The 18354-nt window shown below is 52.3% G+C and overlaps 1 protein-coding gene across 1 annotated transcript; it reads left to right on the forward strand.

The window, feature by feature from the left end:
• The first annotated feature begins 1582 nt into the window (after positions 1–1582).
• ANKS3 (ankyrin repeat and sterile alpha motif domain containing 3) lies at positions 1583–14993 on the forward strand. The gene is made up of 16 exons (XM_056866380.1): positions 1583–1752; positions 3433–3631; positions 3863–3984; positions 4854–4935; positions 6534–6669; positions 7750–7908; positions 8753–8881; positions 9166–9287; positions 9424–9585; positions 10627–10751; positions 11274–11415; positions 11695–11867; positions 12790–12875; positions 13678–13761; positions 13961–14055; positions 14903–14993. The coding sequence occupies exons 1-15, from the start codon at positions 1583–1585 to the stop codon at positions 14041–14043; spliced, it is 1974 nt and encodes a 657-aa protein (XP_056722358.1). The 3' UTR covers positions 14044–14055; positions 14903–14993.
• The last annotated feature ends 3361 nt before the right edge of the window (positions 14994–18354 follow it).

The raw sequence follows: 18354 nt of genomic DNA on the forward strand, positions 1-18354 counted from the left end.
ATAAGCCCTGAAAATGGGCTGCCCAGACAGAGTCAAGAGCCCTTCTCTATCAATGGGGTTATTAACGCCGCAGCGTTGGGGCGCCGCTCTTGAGTGGCAGGCAGTGATTTCAGCGCAAAGGTTTAGAAGGCTGAATTTTATTTCCCTAATGGAAGCAATAATACGTTTGGTAATGTGAGCTTTCGGGGAACCCTTTCTGTCACTTCTCCAAGTGGTAATTTAGCCAGGGGTTTAAGAACAGAAGAGGACGTTTGCTTGATCAGACCAGTGGCCTGCCTAGTGCTGTTTCATACAGCAGTTAGCCACTTTTCCTAGAGGGCCAACAAACATAACATAAAGGTACCAGCCCTCCTTGAGTTGGGAGCCTTGGCCAAATAGACAACATATAGCACTATACTTTACGTGTCTAACTGCACCACAACAGCATAGAGCATAAATGCTTGCCAGGCTAAATGCACTACCCTCCGTCTTGCTATATGGAAGATTTAACAAAATCCCATTTGGGGACAGAGTTTGCCCCTGCGAGAATGGTGAAACTGAATCCCTTGTGCATATCCTTTTTAATTGTCGCTTTTATGCTTGTAGCCAATCCCAATTCATTGACCCACTGTTCGTAAACAAGGAATGGCTCTCTGGTGAAATAAGGACATCCTATCTTATGACCATGCAAAACCCAAAAATAATTGAATCAGTGGCAAGTTACCAGCCCTGGTATTCAGATTCGAGATGGGCAGTCTGCCTCTAGTTATCAAGACTAGTAGCCCCTGATGGAAGAGCCAGCGTGGTGTAGTAGTTAAGAGCAGTGGTTTGGAGTGATGGAGTCTGATCTGGAGAACCGGGTTTGACTCCCCACTCCTCCACATGAGTGGTGGAGGCTAATCTGGTGAACCGGGTTCGATTCCCCACTCCTACATGTGAAGCTGGGTGACCTTGGGCAAGTCACAGCTCTGTTAGAGCTCTCTCAGCCCCACCTACCTCACAAGGTGTCTGTTGTGGGGAAGGGAAGGTGATTGTAAGCTAGTTGGAGTCTTCCTTAGAGAAGTGGTAGAGAAAGTAGGCATATAAAAACCAGCTTTTCTTCCTCTTAACCGCTACACCACGCTGGCTCTCCCTACTGAGAACCCTACTGGAGACTGCACGGTCTTGGTCCCGAGTAATTGACTGTGTCAGGATCAGGCATCTGTCCCTAGCATCCCTTAAGCAAACTCATCCAGGCAGGTAGCTCTGAAGCAGTAATACTTCATTAAGAGCAAAAAGACGGATTAAAGGACTGACTGCCTACAGGCAGGTGAGACTGGTAATGGCAAAACATAGGCAGATTACATGTTTAAAAGCACTACAGGCTGTGAAGGTAAACATGGCTAAGCAATCCCGAGATAAGCGGTTCCCAGGAAGGAAGACTAAACATCAGAGCACAGCTGTGGGAAACAGGACAAGCGAAACTGTACACAGAGTTTACAAGCATGAGAACCAAGGACTTCACATGTAGCCAGAAAATGGCCTAACTCATGTCAAGAACCTTTACTCCTGCTAGCAGCAAAGGCCTGACCGTTTGCTTTGCCTCCCTCCCCACCAGGCCGCTATGTCGGAACTGAGCGACGAAGCCAGTGAGTCGGAGCTGCTGGACCGCAGCCTGTCCATGTGGCACGGGCTGGGTCAGGCGGCCGGTCACCAGGAGCTGGACGTCCCACTGGACCTTCACACAGCCGCCTCCATCGGCCAGCAGGAGGTGGTGCAGGCCTGCATTCAATGGTAAGGAGTAAAAGCCTGGAGAGGAAAATTATGCTCTTTGTTCAATATCTTTAGCAGCATCAAGTACATCGTCTGTGGCCAAAGCCCCATTACAATCTGTCGTATAAAACCTAGTCATCAATAATATTAATAATATTAAAACACCTAATCATTAAATGTGTGTACTCCTAGGATGTGTCACTGCCCACCAAGACTAGATTAATTCATGCCATCGTATTCCCTATTACTATGTATGGGTGTGAAAGCTGGACGTTGAAGAAAGCTGATAGGAAGAAAGTAGATTCCTTTGAAATGTGGTGTTGGAGGAGAGTGTTACGGATACCGTGGACCGCCAAAAAGACAAATCAGTGGGTTCTAGATCAAATCAAGCCTGAACTGACCCTAGAAGCTAAAAGGACTAAACTGAGGCTGTCGTATTTTGGTCACGTCATGAGACGACAAGAGTCACTGGAAAAGACAGTCATGCTAGGAAAAGTTGAGGGCAGCAGGAAAAGAGGAAGACCCAACAAGAGATGGATGGACTTAATAAAGGAAGCCACAGCCTTCAATTTGCAAGATCTGAGCAAGGCTGTCAAAGATAGGGCATTTTGGAGGACTTTCATTCATAAGGTCGCCGTGAGTCGGAAGCGACTTGATGGCACATAACACACACACACACCTACCAAAGAGAGTCGATGAAATTTTTTAAAAATTGTGAGACCCTTTTGAAGTGGTTCAACAGAGCAGGGTTAGAAAACCAACCTTCTGATATGTCAAAAGACTTTAAGCTGTGCGATGTCTTTTCTTAGAACCAACCCGAGTGACACAAAACTGCGTGCCACCTTTCAAGTTCTCCGGAACGCTTCACCAGGCTAGATAATAGAAACCAAGAAGGAGGATGGGAGGAGAAAAATGCATCTTTTTTTAAGGCTGGGAGGGAAGGCAACATGGTATAGCCTGATCTCGTCAGACCTTGGAAGCAAAGCAGGGTCAGCCCTGGTTAGTACTTGGATGGGAAGCCCCAAAGCAAGACAAGGGGTGCTATGCAGAGGCAGGCAATGGCAAACCATCTCTAAATGTCTCTTGGATTGGAAACCCCACGAGGGGTCGCCGCAAGTGGGCTGTGACTTGACGGCACTTTACACGCATGTTGCTCAGTCTTGTCTGCATTCTATAGAACAACTGTAGGATGCTTAGCTGACTTCAGGAAGCACGGGGTGTGGCTTGCTGGTATCAGGTAATACCTCTGGCATGCTGGGAAGAAGAACCAAACGAGAAACAAAAGTAGGCCATTGAAAATGTAAAAACACAAGAAGAAGAGTTGGTTTTTATATGCCGACTTTTCTGCCACTTAAGGGAGACTCAAACCAGCTTACAATCGCCTTCCCCTCCCCTCCCCACAACAGACACCCTGTGAAGTAGATGGGGCTGAGAGAGCTCTAAGAGAGCTGTGACTAGCCCAAGGCCTCCCAGCTGGCTTCGTGTGTAGGAGTGGGGAAACAAATCCAATTCACCTGATTAGCCTCCGCTGCTCATGTGGAGGAGTGGGGAATCGAACCCAGTTCTCCAGATCAGACTCCACAGCTCCAAACCACCGCTCTTAACCACTACACCACGCTGGCCGCAGTTTCTCTAGCACCAGAAATGCGCCAATCGCGTGCGCTCCCCATGGGGGTACTAATTCTTCCCCGTCCCTTCCAGTGGAAGCCTGGATCTGAATCGGCGGAACCGGGGTGGCTGGACCGCTCTGATGTACGCTTCTTACATCGGCCATGGCGCCATTGTACAGCTGCTGCTGGAGGCCGGCGCGAACTTGAACGTACCGACCCCAGAAGGGCAGACGCCGCTCATGCTGGCTTCGAGTTGTGGGAACGAGAAAGTCGCTGACTTGCTTCTTCAGGTAGGGGGCAAGCGCTGGCGACCTCAAGAGGCAGAAGAAGAAGAGTTGGTTTTTATATGCCGACCTTCTCTACCACTTTAGACGTGGGTATAAACCTGCTGCTGCCCAGAGCGTGAAGGGAACGCCAGTCTGTGGTTGTATATCCTGGCTTTCCTCCCTCCCCCACTGTCTTCCGTGGCACAGGAGTGGGAGAAGCAGACCCATAACCGCCCCTCTGTGTCTCTTTTGCAGCAAGGTGCCGAGCTGGAGATGAAGGACATCCACGGCTGGACTGCCCTCTTCCACTGCACCAGCGCCGGCCATCAGCAAATGGTGAAGTTCTTGCTGGACAACGGAGCCAACGCCAACTGCAGGTGAGGGAGAAAAGGAGCAGCTTGCTTTGCGGGGGAACGTCGGTGTGCGCATTGAGCTGAACGAGCCAGCCAGCCTGCCTGCCGTCGTAGCAGCATGGAGCTAGAGGAAGGGAAAATGCAACAGCAGGGAAGCTGCCTTATTGTCTTCACAATTGGGTGGGCGAATCAGAAGCCAAACCAGTGTGCTCATAAGAAAGGCCATTCTGGATCAGACCCAGGCCCATCAAGTCCAGCAGTTTGTTCACACAGTGGCCAACCAGGTGCCTCTAGGAAGCCCACAAATAAGACGGCTGCAGCAGCACCATCCTACCTGTGTTCCACAGCACCTAAGATAATAGGCACGCTCGTCTGGTCCTGGAGAGAAGGAAGGAAGGAGGGAAGGAAGATAAGAAAGGCCATGCTGGATCAGACCCAGGCCCATCAAGTCCAGCAGTCTGTTCACACAGTGGCTAACCAGGTGCCTCTAGGAAGCCTCCAAACAAGATGACTGCAGCAGCACCATCCTGCCTGTGTTCCACAGCACCTAATAGGCATGCTCCTCTGATACTAGAGAGAATAGGGGTGCATCATGACTAGTATCCATTTTGACTAGTAGCCATGAATAGCCCTCTCCTCCATGAACATGTCCACTCCCCTCTTCAAGCCTTCCCAGCTGGCAGACATCACCACATCCCAGGGCAGGGAGTTCCACAATTTAACTATTTAACTCCACAGTACAATGTTGGAACCAAGCAACTCCGAATTTGTGTTCTGGTGTTGGCCCTTGACGAGCCTCTCTCTGTGTGCGACCAGCGTGTACCTGGTGACCCTACCTACACCTCTCCTGACCCCAGCCCTGGCGTGTGGGCTGTTCTCTTTTTGTTGTCCAGGGAGCCCCTCTGTGGATACACCCCCCTGATGGAAGCGGCAGCTTCTGGCCACGAGATCATTGTCCAGTATCTTCTCAATCATGTAAGTGCTTTCTCAGTCCCAGGCGACGTTGCCCCAGCCTCTGTGTGAAGAGGCCTGGCTCTCCCTTTGCCAATAATATTTCTTGCCTCTCCTTCTGACTTTGGGGCGGGGGGTTGGAATAGGGGAGAAAAGAGATGGTTCGTCCACACAAACTTCTTTTGCCAGCTTGTCCCTTCTCCGACTCACTTCTGTTACCCAGACTGAAGCCCCCTCCGTTCTTCTTTGTAAACATTTGTTTTAGAAAGCTTTGTATGGAAACACTGGCTTTTCCTTCCCTTCCCTGTTGAGATAATGAGCCAGTCTGACAAATCATTTCCATTCCCATTTTCACTTCTGTGACAGTCTCTGGAAACATTCTTACCTTCAATGTCGCATCCAGGGTTTCTTGAACACATGAAGCTGCCTTCTGCTGAATCAGACCCTTGATCCACCAAAGTCAGCATTGTCTACTCAGACCGGCAGCGGCTCTCCAGGGTCTCAGGCAGAGGTCTTTCACATCACCTCCTTGCCTAGTCCCTTTAACTGGAGATGCCAGGGATTGAACCTGGGACCTTCTGCAAGCCAAGCAGATGCTCTGCCACTGAGACACGGCCCCTCTCCATGGCTCTCCAGGGTCTCAGGCAGAGGTCTTTCAAATCACCTGCTCGCCTGGTCCCTTTAACTGGAGATGCCGGGGATTGAACCTGGGACCTCCTGCATGCCAAGCAGATGCTCTACCACTGAGCCACAACCCCCTTGAGAATCATCTGGCAGACAGTCTTTCTGGCGTACAATTTATTCATGAGCACTTTTTTCTTCTCTGGGTGAACTGTGCCAGTTTTTATCACCTACTTAATTTTCCACGTTTCTTGTCCTCTAGCTTGAAGTGCCCCTTTCTTTACTGGCTGCGTTCCGATATTCCCAAAGTGAATTTTGAAAGTAGGCAGCCGCCTTGGCCCACAGCAAAATGAACCCTCTGGATCCATCACAGGTCACTGACAAAGAGTTATTTTTATTTATTTATATTTTATTATTTTGACTTACCATCCCACCCTCCCCAGCCAAGGCCAGGCTCAGCGAGCACAAGGAAACCCTTGGTATTGAAGTTAATTAAAAAAGGAAAATGTTCCATCATTTCTATAACAGCCATCAGAATTTAAAACGTCTTGTAAAGAAGCAGATTGCAAAAGCCAGTGTTAAAGACCTGGTGGAAAAGGAAGGTTTTAGTCAGCATCTCTTAAATTTTTCCTGCCCTTCCTCTGAAAAGACCAAAATCACCAGAAAAGACAATAATGCTAAGGAAAGTTGGAAGGCACAAACTTCCTCCAAAGAGCTCAGGGCAGCCCACGTGGTTCTCCCCTCCCCATTTTATCCTCATGCCAACCCTGTGAGGTAGCATAGGCTGAGAGGGACTGGCCCACAGTCACCTCGGTGAGATTGGAACCTGGGTCTTCTATGAGACGTTGGGTGGGGTAGTGGTTAGAAGATACAAGGAATGTGTGTTCTTTGGTGTATTCTACTGTGTGCTGTATCTACCAATGGACCCTTCGGGTCCTCGAGCCGCACGGATCCCTTCCAGAGCTGCTTGTGAACTTCCCTGGTGTGTTTCTTCCCGGCAGGGCGTGAGAGTGGACATGAGAGACAATACGGGGGCCACAGCGCGGACCTTGGCCATGCAGTACAGATACACCAAGATTGTCGGGCTGATCGACTTGCACATGGCCCCCGTGCCCAAGGTTCTTTGCAGGGGCCCAGGTAACTTGAGATACTTTATAAGAGCTCCTTGTCAGAAAGAGGGGGGCATGCCTTGCTTCGACAGGATTTTTGTCTCACCTCTTGGTTTCTTCAGTCTTTTTACCATACTGAAGATGAACTCTTCTTTTATGACTTACAGATTCCTCCTCCTCCCCTTAAAGTCATGTTTTTCTCTGTTGTGAGCATGGCGTTTTTTCAATGATTGAGACAATGTCGTTTTTGCAAACGGATGCAAACTTTTCCCCTTCCCCTTCTTTCCTTTCTGTATTCCCTAAAAAAGAAAAAAAAATTAAAAAAGCAAAAAAAGAAAGAGCAGCATATTATGAGTAAACGTCCAGTCTGTACCGGTTGAAGCTAGACTAGTGAAGAGAGCCAGTGTGGTGTAGTGGTTCAGGTGTCAGACTAGGAACTGGGAATCCCAGGTTCGAATCCCCTCTCGCACCATGGAAACTTGCTGGGTGACCTTGGGCCAGTCATACGTTCTCAGCCCTGTCCCTGGCTAGTATTTGGATGGGAGACCTCCAAGGAATACCAGGGTCGTGACGCTGAGGCAGGCAATGGCAAAACCCCCTCTGAATGTCTCTTGCCTTGCAGACCCTACGGGGTAGCCATAAGCTAGCAGTGACTTGATGGCATTTCCCACCACCAGTTTTCAGCCTCAAGCCTCTTAGCCCCCTCCACGTGTTATCAGACTCTCCCTTGGTAATCTGCACAGGGGCTTTAGAGAGTAGGTATCTTCATAATGTGGTGCTGGAGAAGAGTGTTACGGATACCGCGGACCGCCAACAAAACAGATCAGTGGGTTATCGATCAAATCAAGCCTGAACTGACCCTAGAAGCTAAAATGACTAAACTGAGGCTGTCGTACTTTGGCCACATTATGAGAAGACAAGCGTCACCTTGCTAGGAAAAGTTGAAGGCAGCAGGAAAAGAGGAACATATGAAGCTGCCTTATACTGAATCAGACCCTTGGTCCATCACAGTCAGTATTGTCTACTCACACCGGCAGCGGCTCTCCAGGGTCTCAGGCAGGGGTCTTTCCCATCACCCATGCTGACCATTTTCCTTTTGGGCCTCCAGGAAAATACGAAGATCTGAGCTCCTCGGACGAATCCTACTCTGCCCCGCAGAGGCAGAGACCGGCCCGCAAGTCCAAGGGCCCCAGTATCCACGAAGGGCCCCACGCTTTGGCCAAGATAACAGCAGTCAGGATCGGAGGGAGGAGCCGGTCACATTATGGTGAGTCGCGGCTCCGTTTCCCGTCCCACGATGTCCCTCTCGACACTGGGACAACACACTGCTGTACTGTGGGACTGCTGAGAACTCAGGGTCTGCATGCACAAGGAAGCGTGGGGCAACAGTTCGTGTCAGACTAGAGCCTGGGTGTCCTGGATTCCAATTCCCTTGCCATTTCTGAACTTGTTAACATAGCTGTGTTGGTACATTGATGCCGGTGTGTTGTAGAAAAGCAGCTAACGTGCATGGTTTGTTCTTCATAAAAAAGCAGTGTTCAAATTGTGGCTCATCAGCCCTTACTAGTTGTTTTTTTTTAAACTTTATTACACACATAAAAATTACATACGTACATAAAATTGGGGGAAGAAATAGAAACAAAGAAACAAAAAATATCAATCAAAATTGCATACTGTTACAAATAAAAGTAATAATAATAAAAGATAACAAACTCAGCTACACGTATTAAAGCCAGCAAAAAACATTACTCGTCTTCCTCTCCACGTTCTAAATTTTTGAATTTTTTTTCCATTCTGGACGTTGCCTTTCTCAGTCAGTTGGGCAGTTGTCCTGACACTTCCCCCCACCCCACTCCCTGACAAGGTGTGCCAGACAGTGAATGACTAGAATGCATCTTGGTATTAAGAACTTAAGAAAAGTCATGCTGGATCAGACCCAGGCCCATCAAGTCCAGCAGTCTGTTCCCACAGTGGCTAACCAGGTGCCTCTAGGAAGCCCCCAGACAAGACGGCTGCAGCAGCACCATCCTGCCTGTGCTCCACAGCACCTAATAGGCATTTGGTTCATTTGTTCACCTCTCTCTCTCTCCTTCTCTCCATATTCCACACAGAGCAGGTCCCTCCAGAAGGCTACGTGACCTTCAGCGACGAAGGAAGCGGCACTGAAGGGGGAGATCTCCGGTACAGAGATGTCACCTCGCCCATCAACGATCACGATGTGGAAAGCAGCAGCAGCCGAGGTACAGCCCCACGGGGATTGTGGGGGGGGGGGGAAGGCTACACCTCTGCTTCCGCTGATCCAGCCTGCTATTTTGGGTCATCTCAATTTCCCTTCCGGGCTTTCGGTCCCAGAAACATCCAAGAATGTCTCAAAATCCAGGTCAGTGACAAGTGACCCCTTCTCATAAGCGTTCTCGATGGCAGCAGAGTCGGTTTCCCCCCTCGGATAAATGATCCGCTAGCCTCCAGTTGATAGGCCTCAAACCGTGGAGTCTCACTGTCCCCTCCCTTCTGTCCCTCCCAGAGGATAATTCTTCCTTCGCCAATAACTTGGCCGCCATCCGGACCACCAGCGGCAGCAGCAGCAGCGAAAGCTTGCCCAAAGCAGTGGGGATCGGCAGCGAAGGCTCCATGGAGAGCAACGAGGTAGGCCGTGGTCGATCTCGAACGCGCTGCTGGACTCGGATGTTGTTCTATGCCTCCCCTGCAGCTCTGTGCGGTGGCGTCTTCCTGTTCCCCCCAAGCGTGCCGCTTTTTTTTTTTTTTTTTTTGCGTTTCACAGGATTCTGACCACGCGGCAAAACTCTCCCAGTGGAAACACGCCAAGAGCTCCGCGAGGGCGAAGAACCACGATGGTGACAGCCGCCGGCCCCATAGGCCCAGGGTGTCGAGTCAGCCCTGTGCGCCCCCAAAGCTGGAGGCGCCGCCTTACACGGGACCCCAGGTAACCACCGTGAGATGGCTGGAAAACTATCCTGGAAGAGGAGCTGGAGGCCAGCGTCCGGGTGCAAGACACTGTGCTGTTAGAAGTGTGCACCATCCATCTAGCCAGGCACAAAAACGAGGACCCTGTGGAGTGGGGAGGAAGTGAATCTGAGGTGATGAGCACATCCCTCCAGGATGCAGCTGAGCATCTTTGCTGCTTTGGCTGGGGAAATGTGCCAGGAGTAATAAGCGAGTTCATAACAAAGTCGCATTTCAGTGTGGTGTAGTGGTTAAGAGTGGTGGTTTGGAGCGGTGGGGTCTGATCTGGAGAACCGGGTTTGATTCCCCACTCCTCCACATGAGTGGTGGACACTAATCTGGTGTGCTGGATTTGTTTCCCCACTCCTATGCACGAAGCCAGCTGGGTGACCTTGCGCTAGTCACACTCTCTCAGCCCCACCTACCTCACAGGGTGTCTGTTGTGGGGAGGGGAAGGGAAGGCGATTGTAAGCCGGTTTGAGTCTCCCTTAAGTAGTAGAGAAAGTTGGCATATAAAAACCTACTCTTTTTCTTCTACTACTGAATGCAACGGGAACAAAATAGCGGCCGTGGAAACCTTTTGGATGCAACCAAATCTTTTTTTAAAACAAACACAGGCATAGGAATGCAATGAAATATTCTTTTTAAAAAAACACAGATAAAGGAATGTAGATAATAGGGCACACGATAGGGGAAACGGCCACTTTCCCAACGAGGGTCCTTTGAAACAGAGCTGCGTTGGTCAAATGACATGGTGGCTGGGGGGGCTGCCTTCTCCCTCGGAACAACCACCAGCATCCTCAAAGATGCCCTGTTCATAGTGCTGCAGATTTTAGCGCAATCCTCCTGGCATCAGAGAAGCCATCGTGGGGAGAGAGTCTGAGCTCCCAGGAAACCACTGGTGACGCAGGTTGATATAAGCAAGGGCCATCCAGTACTGAGCTGTGCCTTTCTTCTTTCTTTCTTTCTCTCTCTCTCTCTGTCTCTCGCATTCTCTCTGCTTGCTGTGGATGGCCACCAGGACCTTGCCGCCTTCTTGGAGCAGATCGGCTGCCTGAAGTACCTGCCGGTGTTCGAAGAGCAAGACGTTGACCTTCGCATTTTCCTGACCTTAACGGAGAGCGACTTGAAGGAGATCGGCATCACGTGAGTCTGCCACACGTCACTCCCCTCCCCCCCACGAGCCAGAAGGAGGCTTTGGCCGCTGAATCTCTTCCTCCCCAGATGTGGCTCCCCAGCAGAGCCGTTTATCCGCCTGCCCTGTTGGGTCACATCTGCCCGGCAACTTCTGGGGCTCTTGGTTGCAGCCTGCTTTCTCACAAGAAGTATTCCTGGGGAAGACACGTTACAACTTATGCTGGGATATTTCTCTACCTCCAGAAGTTTTTATCCTTCCATTTGCAGATTGCAGTATGGCGTTCCCCAGTGTGGGGCTTTTAGGTTCCATGGTGCCCACCGATACTTCGCTTGGGGCACCTGCCAAGCTTTTCACAAAGTGGGTGGGGCCATTGTAAGGCAGGGATTGGTATTTGCCCCTTTCGTTCGAACGAAAGGGTTTTCTCTAGCTTTGTTAACAGGCAGCCAAAGGGGGGTCAGGAGGAAAAGAAGAAAGCAACGAGACGCCGAGACGGGCATGCCACTAACCCCTCGCTGCCGCTTCCCCTCTAGCCTCTTCGGACCGAAGAGGAAGATGACCTCCGCCATCGCCCGATGGCACAGCAGCGCCCGGCCGCCGAGCGACGCCCTGGAGCTGGCCTACGCTGATCGCCTGGAGGCAGAAATGCAGGAGTTGGCCATCCAGCTGCACAAGGTCAGTCCTCCGTGAGGCCCACTGGCCGTCACGTCGCCTGGCAGGTTCTGGACGCGGGGGGTGGGCTGATGGAAGTCAGGCGGCTTCGGGCATTCAGAGAAAGGGGGGTGCCTACGGTTAGATATTTGAGACGTCCGATTCCGTGGCGTCGGAGAGCCCTCACCGAGCTGGGTTTGTGCGTCCCTCCCTCTTGCCCTTGAGCGAAGCACGAGAGGAGCCTGCGGTTCTCAGGCGGGCCCCTCTTGCACGGCACTGCTGACTCACATGCATCCCTTGCAGAGGTGTGAGGAGGTAGAAGCACTGAAGGGCCAGGTGTCCCAGGAGCAGGAGCTGCGTGCCGTGGCCGAGAGCTGCCTGATGGAGCGGGACGTGGCCTGGAGCGAGACCCAGGCCAAGCTGCGGGAGATGCAGGCCGTCTCCTGGAAGGCAGGGACCCTGCTCGAGCACATGCAGTGAGTCTCTCCCCCCCCCCCCCCCCGCTTTACTCAACTTTCTCCAGGCTTCTTGTCCCTGTGGAATTAATGAGGCAAAATGCTAAAGCTTGAGGGCGCTCCTTCCCTTTTATTACTATGCTCCTCTGGCCAAAGGTCTTGAGCCAAGTCCAAAACAAGTCCACGATAAAATACAAAACGGGGGGCATTAAAATACGGCACGACAAATTAAAACCCGTCTCTGAAGAGAACTGTCTTGTGTGGAGCGGGGGGTTGGAATGCGTCGCAGTGAATTTATATCACAGCCAAGTCACAGCCAATTTATGGGAACCCCCATGGGGTTTTCAAGGCAAGAGACGTTCAGGGGTGGTTCGCCATTGCCTGCCTCTGCATAGCGACCCTGGACTTCCTTGGTGGTCTCCCATCCAAGAACTAAGCAGGACCGATCCTGCTTCGCTTCCGAGATCTGACTTGAGATCGGGCTAGCCTGGCCTGTGCAGGTCAGGTCTTGGGGCACTCTACCCAAAAAAAAAAGGAACTATTCTTGTTATTACATTAAAGTGTATGTTTTAGAAGAAGAGTTGGTTTTTATATGCCGACTTTCTCTACCGCTTAAAGGAGACTCAAACCTGCTTACAATCACCTTCCCTTCCCCTCCCCACAACAGATACCCTGTGAGGTAGGTGAGGCTGAGAGAGCTGTGACTAGCCCAAGGTCACCCAGCTGGCTTCGTGTGTAGGAGTGGGGAAACAAATCCAGTTCACCAGATTAGCCTCTGCCGCTCATGTGGAGGAGTGGGGGAATCGAACCCCGTTCTCCAGATCAGAGTCCACTGCTCCAAACCACCGCTCTTAACCACGCTGGTACAGTCCCGGCTTTCATTCGCGTGGCTTCTGTCCACTTCTGCAGCACCCGCTTGAGGGCCTTTGGTTTCTTTTGGTAGGGCCTGCCAGGCAGAGCTGTCTTCTCGGCTGGCTCAGGAACATGCGGCTGGCCGGCTGATGGAGGTCAAAGCACCAGTGGGAGCTGGTAAGTGGGGAGGCGTCAGCTGTTGCGGAGAACGGCTTCCCCCCAAGACCGACAGCCCCCCTGACATTCTCCCCCCCTGGAGGCCTGCTTGTTCATATGGAAATTTTTATTTTTTATTTTATTAGATTTCTACCTCGCCCTTTCCCGGCAGCAGTGCACGGAGGCACGGATTTCTCTCCTTAAGTGAAATCACAAAGATAGCTTTTCACCGCGTCTTAAGATTCAGATTTGGGAAATCCACTAAGGGCCAGATAAAGAGCAGAGGAGGGTTGGGTAGGAGCGTGTTGACAGAGGGGGAGCGGGGCTGAGATTGTGGGGGCCAGTAAGGGCCAGGGATCTCTCCCTTGAGAAATAACAGTAAGGAGAAGTGCCTCTGAGCACGTGCAGGGTTTTTTTCTTTCCTCTTCCCCCTCCCAGAGGAGGGGTTGTGGCTCAGTGGCAGAGCATCTGCTTGGCAAGCAGAAGGTCCCAGGTTCACTCCCTGTCACCTTCAGTCAGGATCAGGCAGTAAGTGATGTGAAAGACCCTTTTTCTGCCTGAGACCCTGGAGAGCTGCTGCCAGTCTGAGTAGACAATACTGAGCTTGATGGACTGATGATCTGATTCAGTAGAAGGCAGCTTCATGTGTTCAGTGTGTTCAATAAAGTTGCACTGGGGCCCAGATTCAACCTGCAGGCCTTCCCTGTTTGAACTCGCAGCCCTAACCTGCCCACCCTCTCCCTGTTTCACCTCCTCGTTTGGCATGATAGGGACCCGCTGCTGACAGGCCAAGAATCCTCTCTACTCGTTCTCTTCTTCCCAGATCCCGCGGAATGGCCCTCCACCCTGAAAGCCCTGAGCGTGCCCGAGCTGTCGACTCTTCTGGAGAAGCATGTGGGAGAAATGGGTAAGGTCTGAAAAGGTCGTCAGATGCTCGCTCCCTTCACTTAACCACTGCGATGGCGGATGAGCAGGAAGGGGCCACTCCTGTGAGGCCCCGCAGAGTAATGCCCGGGCCCATATGTGTGTCGATGCCCCTTCTGGCTGCTGGAAAACATCTCTGTCCTCTGGAACCTGTGGTGATAACAGCTTGTCTGTTTCCCTAGGGACAGCCCTTCATTCTGTCAGCCAAAATCTCGAGAGGCTCCAGAGTCCACCGAAGGGCAAGGCCCCCCGGAAGCAGCCCTAGCAGCAGAGGAAGGTGAGTGGGGGCGGTCCGACGGTGGATCCGGGTCCAGCTGGCTAGTGGCATAGTGGCTGGCGAGCGCTCTGATTCCTTTTGCTTGCCCTGCTGTGACATTATTAGGACAAATTTGCAAAACCAGCAGCACAGACACCTTTGTGCTACCCTTTAATGAACCCGGTTCAAGCAGACTCACTCCCACTCTTCTTCAGGCGCTGCAGTTCTGTTGAAAGCACTGTGATAACTCTGTCCCTTGGGTGGTCTTGATATCTGGGATTCCCGGATGGGGAGTCACGATAACGGGGCGACTTTGATCCCTGTTTTAAATCCGCTACATGGACAAGCCTTCCCCGAGCTGTCTCGGTATCCTTGCAAAAAAAAAACAAAAAACGGAGGGCTGCGAAAGTGGGGTTTAAAATGGGTCGTGCAGCTGAGCCCCAAAATGTTGCCCTTACAGCATCCCTTTCAGACCATGTTGCCCGGCGCTTCATTCCTCCTGCATGTGCTTGCCACTTTGAACGATTGGCTCTGATCCAGGTGGTACATTCGCTGACGCTTTGAAGGGCCCTGATGCTTGGTGTGGTGGTTTGGAGCGGTGGACTCTGATCTGGAGAACCGGGTTCGATTCCCCGCTCCTCCACAGGAGCGGCAGACGCTAATCTGGTGAACTGGATTTCTTTCCCCACTCCTACACACGAAGCCAGCTGGGTGACCTTGGGCTACTCACAGCTCTCTTAGAGCTCTCTCAGCCCCACCTACCTCACAGGGTGTCTGTTGTGGGGAAGGGAAGGCGATTGTAAGCCGGTTTGATTCTTCCTGAAGGGGTAGAAAAAGCATATAAAAACAAACTACTTCTTCTTCGCAGGGATTCTGACGTCGGGTGACTCTTCCACCCGGAAGCTGTGTTTGCCTGAGAGCGTGAGCACTACAGCCGCTTGACCATCTGCCCCGAGAGCCATCGGTTCAAGGGAGAGGAGGCGGGCTGTTGCTCGGGAGGGACATCCAGTCTGCTGGGCAAAGTGGGGACAGGTCGAAGTCCCGGCCGGAAGCCAGAAGAGCTGTGAGTGTGCCCCTTCAAGGCCGGAGGCTCTGAGTGAGCAGCTGAAGGCGGTTTGGCATTGCACAGGATCCCGTTTAGCAAGGGGGGGGTGTCTCTCTTTTCTCAGTCCCCTTCACCGTACGCCCCCATGAGGAATGACTGGAGCCGAGTGCTCTTTCCTTGTTACCTCCGCGAAGCTGACAAACCTTCCCTGGTCCCGCCCCATTGGGTCGCAGTTCAAAGTACAAACGAGAAAGGGGGCGCAAGAATGGAAGGGGGCCCACGCAGAGACACCAAATTGGTTCTGCGGAGTGGTTCGGTGTTCTGAAGTGGTAGGTCTCCTGCGGTGTCCGCGGGGGTCTCTCCTCATCGACTTGGGGCACGTTCCCCACAACCGGTTCCCCACAACCACCATTCGGCTCTTGTCAACTTCACCCAAGGGGGTCCCCTGTTGTCACAAGCCAGAACAATGCCTCCTCCTGCTGACTTGCCTTGGAATGTCCGTCACGGCCCTCCGCAGCGCTGTGACCTCTGCCCACCGCCAGTGGTGACTTGTTCCTGCTTGATGGGGTTCTGGGAGAGGCAGGAAGTTGGGGGTCAGCTTTTGGTTGATGTGATCTCGGGGGAGGGTGGGGGTGTTCCAGGCCAACGGAGTGGTATCCCCACGCCCTGGTGCCTCGGGGGAAAGGGCTCCCAAAGGCCAGCTAGATACGCCAACGAGCAAGGCCTGAGGGATTGAGCGTGCAGTGCCTTTTTTCTTCCACAAAGCCAAAAAATGTCTTACAAAAACCCTACCTTGATCGTGGTCGATGAACACTTGTGAGTTCCCTGTATATTTTTAGACACGTGACCAAAAACGGACTGTGTGTATGAGGCCGACATATCTAAGTGTCGCCGTGAGCGGGAGGAGCTGTAGCTCCTTTTCTGTGGTGTGCGCACGCGGTTCTTTGTTTTGTGTGACCTCCACAAGGCCCCGCCTTGTCCTGCGAACAACGCAGGAAGATTTAAATCTGCTTCTGAGAAGCCAGGAGCGATGGTGGATGGTAGTCGGCTGTAGTAGAGCCTCCCAGCCTCTTCAGTTCCAAGGAGCAAGTGGTGGGTGATGTGGGAGACCCCCAGACAGCTGCTGCTGCTGCTCAGGAGACCACGCCGACCTTGTGAGGCTCATGATCTGACTCTGTATAAAAGGCAGTTTCGCGTCCATCAGAGTCAGTATTGCCTACTCAGACCGGCAGCAGCTCTCCAGGGTCTCAGGCAGAGGTCTTTCACATCGCCTACTTGCCTAGTCCCTTTAACTGGAGATGCCGGGGATTGAACCTGGGACCTTCTGCATGCCAAGCAGAGGCTCTACCACTAAGCCACAGCCCCTCCCCGATTGGAATGGAGTTGAGCAGTGGTGGTTGGCGTCCTTCCCATCCCCTCACTTCAGGGTGCTTGTGGTGGTGGACATGAAAGGGGTCTTGGCTTACCAGTTGGGTACATCTGGACCAGAGCGATGAAGAAAAGGAGGAAGGAAGGCCTTGTCTTTCCACCCTTATTTACACTGGGTGACCCAAAATATCATGTACCATTTGGGAATAAATGGTGGTTGACTCTGCCAAAGTTGCTGCTTCCTGGTGGGTTATGTGTGCTCACGCTTTGGTCCTTCATAGCTGTGTCTTATGCGCCAGCATGAGAAAAGGATAGCTGCCATTTGTATGCATGGCTTGATGCTCTGGTCACATTCACCGGAGCCGCTGCAGTGGGCCTCGATCAGTGGGTACCCCCTGCAACTCCCTACGCGACCCTGCTGGTTGCTTTCAGTTGGGCTTCTGAAATGTTTTGGGGGTTTTCAAGCAGTCCCCAGTTAAGGAGGGTTGTTCTCCCATACACCCCCCCCATTTTACCTTTGGGGTTCACAAGCACGATGGGGGTGGGAGTGTTGAGAACAAACGCTCCTCAAGCCGTCGAGGATCTCTTTGCCTCTGACCTTAGAGGAGAGGCCAAGGGGAGAGTTTCTGCTGCTAATGCAGGTTCAGTCCCTGGTGTCATCAGCTAAAAGGGGCAGGGGATGGGAAAGACCCCACAAAGTATCGCATGCTCGATAGACAATACGGGGGTAGACAAACAAGTGCTATGACACATCTTACGGTAGTATTTGTTAGTTCTGTGCTGGGTACTCCCAAGAAATTAAAATCTGTGTGTGTAAGGGGGGAGTGTAAGGCACATTTCTAGGAGTTTCTCAGACACCAAATAAACGGCCCTCATTCCTTTGACTCCATTCCTGTCTGCGCTTGAAGCTGGGAAGAGACCTGGTCAGAGCTCTGAGGAGCTAAGAAGAGTTGTACAGCCATATTTTGTGTGTGTGTGTGCGCACTGTCAAGTCACAGCTGACCAACGGCGGCCCCGTACGGTTTTCAAGGCCAGAGACGTTCAGAGGTGGTTGGTCACTGTGGGTTGAAAGAGTTCGGAGAGAACTGTGACCGGCCCATTGTCACCCGGCAGGCCTTGCGTGGAGGAGCGGGGAATCGAGCCCGGTTCTCCAGGCTAGAGTCCACCGCTCTTCACCACTACAACACGCCGGCTCTTTTCAGCCGTACTGGCCCACCCCAAATCCCCAAAACGAGAACCAAGTCTGTATAATTTCTTATTGGTGCCATCCAAACGGACACAAATACCGCACGAGTGTTTGAGCTCCCCGGAACCCTCCGTCGCCTGGGGTGCTTGGAGACGGCCAGAGCGGTCCAGCGCTTCCCCCCCTCTTCTGCCACCGGACGTCCGTCTTGGCCAGGGAGTTCAAAGGCCGTTTTGCTTCCGAGGGCTGCAGGGCAAGGTTACCAGCCGTGCCACAGCGTCAGTCCTTGGCTGGAACGTGGGCCACCTGTTTCCCACAGTAGTCCTCCCTTTGCTTTGCCCAGCCAAGGCCTGAGCAGCCTTGAAGATGACACAGCTCCCCCTTGCTGCGCAATGCAATTTCTGCCTGTCTCTCTTCAGCAATGATGTCCCAGCTTTTTTCTTCCTGCAAATGAGGCGGTCACGCAGCCAGCACCCCTGTGTAATGCATGGGGGTGTCCCTACCCCTGTCCAGTAACGCTGGCCTGTTCAGAATCATAACTGTCCCCTCTCTTTCTCGGGAGCATGGCCCCACTCGGAGCTGGGGATAGAGCCAGAGGTGGCAGATGGTCACCCAGAAGCGAGCCTCGGTTGCTTGCAAAAAGGAGGAACCGCCCAAAGGGGCACAGTCTCCGTGCCTGTTTCAAGGACACGCGTACACTCCCGGTTGCCTCCACACATTTCCA

The sequence above is a fragment of the Euleptes europaea genome, chromosome 21 (assembly GCF_029931775.1).
Source record: "Euleptes europaea isolate rEulEur1 chromosome 21, rEulEur1.hap1, whole genome shotgun sequence".
NCBI classification, from domain to species: Eukaryota; Metazoa; Chordata; class Lepidosauria; order Squamata; family Sphaerodactylidae; genus Euleptes; species Euleptes europaea.

Coding starts and splice junctions, on each gene's coding strand:
- ANKS3 (XM_056866380.1), top strand. CDS start 1,583: ATGTCGGAACTGAGCGACGAAGCCAGTGAGTCGGAGCTGCTGGACCGC. Junction 6,670..7,749: donor GGTTCTTTGCAGGGGCCCAG/GTAACTTGAGAT, acceptor TTGGGCCTCCAG/GAAAATACGAAGATCTGAGC. Junction 9,586..10,626: donor CGCCTTACACGGGACCCCAG/GTAACCACCGTG, acceptor GATGGCCACCAG/GACCTTGCCGCCTTCTTGGA.